Source organism: Myotis davidii, unplaced genomic scaffold (assembly GCF_000327345.1).
Source record: "Myotis davidii unplaced genomic scaffold, ASM32734v1 scaffold68, whole genome shotgun sequence".
Lineage (NCBI taxonomy): Eukaryota > Metazoa > Chordata > Mammalia > Chiroptera > Vespertilionidae > Myotis > Myotis davidii.
Genome location: NW_006300376.1, coordinates 763154 through 769276, shown reverse-complemented (window position 1 = coordinate 769276; position 6123 = coordinate 763154). Strand labels below are relative to the sequence as shown.

General features: G+C 34.3%; 1 protein-coding gene across 2 annotated transcripts in view; it reads right to left on the bottom strand.

The window, feature by feature from the left end:
* SESN1 (sestrin 1) overlaps nt 1-6123 on the bottom strand; it is a 98396-nt gene that overhangs the window by 30848 nt on the left and 61425 nt on the right. The window contains exon 1 of one of the 2 annotated variants that reach the window (XM_015572741.1): nt 2223-2308. The exons of the other annotated variant lie outside the window; for it this stretch is intronic. Within the exon in view, the coding sequence (XP_015428227.1) occupies nt 2223-2225 (3 nt within the window). The 5' untranslated portion in view covers nt 2226-2308. Of the gene's footprint in view, nt 1-2222; nt 2309-6123 lie in introns of those variants that run through there. 2 annotated transcript variants of the gene reach the window in all.

Below are 6123 nucleotides of genomic sequence, written 5' to 3'. Positions count from 1 at the left end.
ACCTATGGGGGGGGGGAGGGGGGGTGGAGGGTAGAGGGGGTGTGGTGACCGGGTGGAGGGGTGCTATGGGGGGAAAAAGAGGAACAAATGTAATAATCTGAACAATAAAGATTTAATTAAAAAAATAAAAAATAAAAAATAAATAAGCCTTAAATTTTCTCATTAACCCAGGAATTATATTGAAGTACTACCGATTTAAAGATCTATTCATTAGAGTTGTAATTATATTTAATAATTGATTAGAAAACACAAAGAACAGTGGTTTTAGCCATTAAACCAAATAACTTTAAGAGTGGGAGTGGGATTCATTACATTTATGTGGTTTAAGCATGTTATTTAAAAATGTCCCATTGTCATTTAAAACATTTCATTTAGAATGAGTGCTGATTTATAAGATTACTTCTGCTTGCTAATTTTGTCAAGATATTTCTTCTCTAGCTGATATCTTCCTGTTTTTGTATATATAGCTTGTCTGTTAAGCACTTTTTTCCTTTCAACATCATGTTTTGGGTACACTGAGATCCTTTTAGCACAGAACTTTAATTTTACATTGTGCTTATTTGTCTTCTACTTTTTTCCACTTCTTCAATTTAATTTTTAGAATTACATGACTTACAAAGGAGCAAGAATATTGACAAATCTTTGCTCTCTCTCCTTTAAGGTTTTTTTCTTTTGCTTATTTTTAATTCAAAAATAATTGACCAACAACATTATATTAGTTTCAGGAGTATAACATGATTCAATATTTGTATATATTTCAAAATGATCACCACAATAAATCTAATTAACATCTGTCACCATACACAGTCACAAAATATTTTTTTTCTTGTGATGAGAACTTCTAAGATTTACTCTCTTAGTTAGTATAGGGTTTCTTCTTTTAGAAATGCAGTTTTAAATCTCCACATAGGCTTCAAAAAATACAGGCCATCCATCACCTTCTTGAAAATAAGAAGTACAATATTCTAAGCAGTGTTGGTGGTTTTAAATTAGAAAATTACTTTCCCCCAAAGAAAAAGTGTGTTCAGTCATGGTCAGGTTGATGATAACAACCTATCAATGATAATGATAACAAAAATAGTAATAGGCTAATGACAGTAAGACCAGTAACTTATGAAGACCTACATATCAGACACTAAGCACTTTATACCTATAAGACAGATATAATTATTTGTTTTACACACTTATAAAACAGAAATTCATAAAGTATGGGTAACTTGTCTAAGAATATAAAAGTAGAAAAATGCAACCAGAGATTAGAACCCAGGTCTGTCTGAAACCAAAGCAGCAGAACCTGGGCTACTTCTTTTAATGAATATTTAAAATTTTTTGAAAAATATGCATTAGCCTAAGTTCTTGACTGTGAGGAGAAGTGAAGAGGACAGGAAGAAAGAAAAACGTAGCTCCCTTGTTTATACTCAAGGTGAGATCTGGTTAAAAAGCAAAACTAACAAACACCAAAACCCCACAAATAAACAGAAATCACGGAATGAGTGATCTTGGTCTTTGAGAGCTTTGCTTCTCTATTTCTCTATCCTGTCCGCCTTCTCAGTGTTTCTTCCCAGGCATTTGGTGACTTTATGCTACTTACCCAATGCTCTTTCAATAAGTAACTCACGTGAGTCTATCCAAACTTTTAAATGCTCCTTATATTATCCCTATTCCTCTTAGATAGAAAAACTGGTAGGTATTAAGAAGAAAACAGGGTTAACTCACTCTTTTTATTTTATGGAGGCTGATATCTCATACTAATTTATTTATTTAGTCTGTCTCAATAGAATGTAAGCGCCATAAAATCAGAATGTTTGCTTTTTTGTTCACTGCTGTATTTCCAATTCCCTAATGCCAGCACACAGACCTTCAATAATTATGTACTGAATCAATGAATTCTGCAGAGATGTTTTCATTTTTTAAAAAAAGCTTAACTCAAAAGTATAATAATGAATTTCAAGTTCAATATTCAGTTTATAAAAGATGTGGGCCATCTAGATGAACATTTTAGAAGGCTTTGGGGCCACTGTAAGCAGGCAGGCTCTGCATAAGAATCAGATTGTCCTTGGGTTCAATTCTGCTAAGCAGCCTCTATTTTTCATAGTCTCTCCCCATCTTCTTGGGAACCCACAGATACTCCCAAGCTTCTTTGATTTTTTTTTTCTGTGCCTGCTCTCTTTCACAACACCAAGATAGTAGCTATATAGGTCAGACACTGCCTGTATACATACCATTGTTTGACAAGATTCATAAATGTTTTGTAACCAAGTTTGATTTTAAACATCCTCTGGCCTATCCAAGGTGAAATGACAGGAAAGTGTATGTTGAGATATAAAAATTAAATGGGAGAATTTATGCAGAAATACTACAACTTTTAGAGGCTAATTACTTTTTGGCATCATTGTTGAGTTACATAAAAAGGAATAGGTTTAATTTGGAATAGGATGAAATACAGGAAAAAGGTGAATGTAGTAGGAAATTAAGAGTACTTTATCCCACATTTTCTTAGGAGCTACTGATGGTTTTAAAGAAGGAAAAAAAGAAATGATACAAACTAAAGAAAAAACAATGGTAGCTCTCAGACTATGCATATATACTAACTATATGGCATAATTTAAAAAATATTTATTGATATGAGAGAGAGAGAGAGAGAGAGAAAGAGAGAGACATCAATTTCTTGTCCCACTTTATACATTCACAGGTTGATGCTTATGTGTGTCCAGACCGGGATCAAACCCACAACCTTGGGCTATTGGTACGACATTCTAAGCAACTGCGCTACCTGGCCAGGGCTAAAATAGTAATCAAGGGGCTAGATTTCATCTATACCTAAAAACATGTGAAAAATATATGTTTTTTAAAGACATGGTTTTTGTTTGTGGTGTTTTTTTTTTATCGATTTCAGAGAAAGGAAGGGAGAGTGAGAGTGAGATAGAAACATCAATGATGAGAAACGCTGATAGGCTGCCTCCTGCAAACCCTCTACTGGGGATTGAGCCAGCAACCGGAGCATGTGCCCTGACCAGGAATCGAACCATGACCAGGTTCATGGGTTGATGCTCAACCAGAGCCACACTAGTCAGACTGAAAATAGTTTTCAAATTCTCAAACATCTGTTAGTGGGCACAGGAAAGAACTGGTTTTAATATATAACCTGTAATTATATGTAAGTCTGGCATAATATTTTAAAAATTTATCTCTTCAAAATAGGTAAAAACCAAACCTAATATCTTCAATTTATCCTGACTCCACAGACTTGATGGAACTCAACACTGAAATATCTATTTCCTTTACAAAATTGAATTTACCCACGGTTAAAATGTTTGGGCTAAATGAATATTGATGAGTCATTAGCTTAATCATGTCTGACTTTTGAATGTTTTATTCATACTAAAGATAATTTTGAGTCAAAGAAACAAAATCCAATAATATTCTAAAATATTTTAATCAAATTGTAACAGCTATGCTGACCTCCCTATCTATGTCGTATGGGTGTGTTTCGATCTGTCATTGTCGATCGTGAATTTGGTTGACACTTCTATTATAGAGAAAGGGTGAACAGCGATATTAAAATATTTCTTCTAATTAACTGCCTTTCAAGGTGCACGAATTCGTGCACCAGGTCACTAGTTTATTAATAAAAATGCCAGTTTTTATCTGATCTGCACACTAGCACTCTCATAGTATAGGTTTGGAGGATACATGTTAGTCTATCACTCCCTACATTATTCACCCAAGGCTTGGGTCAGGCTTTAAGGTTCAGGCATGCTCTAAAGATTCTGCTGGTTCCAGCAGAGTGCTGGGGGGATCTGGTTCAAAGTTTGATTCCCATCAATGCCAGATAGAGCCTTAGAGAGGAAAAGCTCATAGAATCACATTTCACAATGATATACTGAATTACAAACCAAACTTGCCTTACAGTAAACTTTCATTGTCCTGGAACTGGTCTATAAATGAAAGGATTATCAATCTTCTAGCCCTTTTCCAGAAAACATGAGTTAAGTCCACCTCATCCTCAGTGACATACATGCTAATATGATCTTTAATAGCTTTTATCCTGGATCACAAAAAATTGACGTAATAAATTTTTCAGTGAAATACTTTGGAAATGTTTAAAAAATTAACGATAAGGATATTATTGATATCCAAAGAATCTTTTGTGTTTTTATTTATTATTATTTTTTAATCCTCACTCGAGGATATTTTTCCACTAATTTTTAGAGAGTGGGAAGAGAGAGGAAAATACACTGGGAAATACTGATACGAAAGAAACACATCAATTGGTTGCCTCCTGCATGAGCCCATACCAGGGCCGGGGCCAGGGAGGAGCCTGCAACTGAGGTATATGCCCTTAACTAGAACCGAACCCGGGACCCTTCAGTCTACAGACTAAATGCTCTATGCACTGAGCCAAACTGGTTAGGGCAACAAGCAGGTTTTAAAATAATGTATTTGCACTCTACAATTAGAACTTACTTTATGTCAGAAAATTCAACTTTCAAATATTAAACAATATTTTAAAAACTAAACCACAGTACTTTAATTTGTGCATTATAAATATACAATTAAAACCTTAAAACACTGTACACTAAGTTTATAAACTGCTGTTTTAAAATAATATCTAAGCTTCAAAAGATAAAAGAAAGTATGTGGATCAGGACAGAGAGCAAAGTAGAGTCAAAAACAGCAGGATGTAGTTCAAATAGGTCACACTTAACTTTTAACTTTTCCTAAGAAGAAAAAAACGAGCTTAGCAACAGCTTTCAGCCAATCATAAAGCAGACAAACAGGTAAGGACTCTACTGCTCCAGATACCAATGAGGTCCAATCTTCATTCAATGTTTTGTTTGTTTGTTTGTTTTAAATTATATGTTAGAGCAGAGCAAAAGTAATAAAACACAATGTACTGTACTGGGTTAAAAGTAATAAAGATAAAATCTCTTCACCGACCCTTATCAAAATACATCAGATTTTAATAACATTGATAATTTTGTTTTCATCCTCACTATATCAGATATGATGTACATTAAAGTTATGTTTAAAATATTAGTGTATTTGTAATAAAATATAGAACTTTGTGGAAATTTTTTTTTTATTGCTTGTGGATAGAGTATTAGGGTGGGAATATCTATAAGAATCAATTCTTTATTTTTTAATTCCCCAATACTCAATTTCTAAAATTCATGGAGGGGGACCATCCCTCAAAAATGCTACAGTACAAATCCAAAAATGTAAAATATGAGTAAAACAATGACATAAAAATACAACCTTCAACACAAGCAAGCAAACTGAACAAATTGCATAGTACCATTCTATGCAATTTTTCCTCTTTATTTCTATCACTCAATACATATCCTGCTTTGAGAGGAGAAAGTTTTCTGAGAATGCAGAAGGGATTTTTCAAAGAGTTACAGAAGTCATTACTACACTGTTTAGTGAAATTCTCAGTATTGCTCAAACTGACAAAGTATTACTTGCAACAAAGACACAAAAACACTGTAAAACAATAACAATTTTCTTCATTTTGCTTTTGATGTGCCAAATTTATAGTGTTCTAAGGCAGTTTCCAATATTTTTGTAAAAATCTTCAAGAGCCACCTTTTATTTTTTTCTTTAAGTACTGCTTAAACCATTTGCTGGTGTAGTTCTCTAAAAAAAATTATTTCATGTAGATCAGCTTGACTTATTATGTAATCAATTATCTCTTGAATTCAACATCCTATCTAATAAAAGAGAAACATGGTAATTGGCGTACAACCGCTACCCTTCCCATTGGCTAATCAGGGCAATATGCAAATTAACTGCCAGCCAAGATGGCAGCCAGCAGCCAGGCAGCTTGAAACTAACATGAGGCTTGCTTGCTTCAGTGATGGAGGACTCCAACCTTCCCTGCCTGCCTTGCCTGCCTCTCAGCTGCAACTCTAAGCAACTATGTTGCGAATAAAGAAGCTAAAAATACCCCAGAAACCTGCTTTACTCAGTGGAGCTTCAGCCAGCCGGACTGCAACATGGTATCAAATACAGAAGGTAAACAAAGGCCAGAAACCTGTTTTCAGCAGCCGAGTCCTCAGAGCTAAAGCTGACCCAGAATAAAAAAGAAAAAAAAAGAAAAAAAGGAGCGGTTGGGAGCTT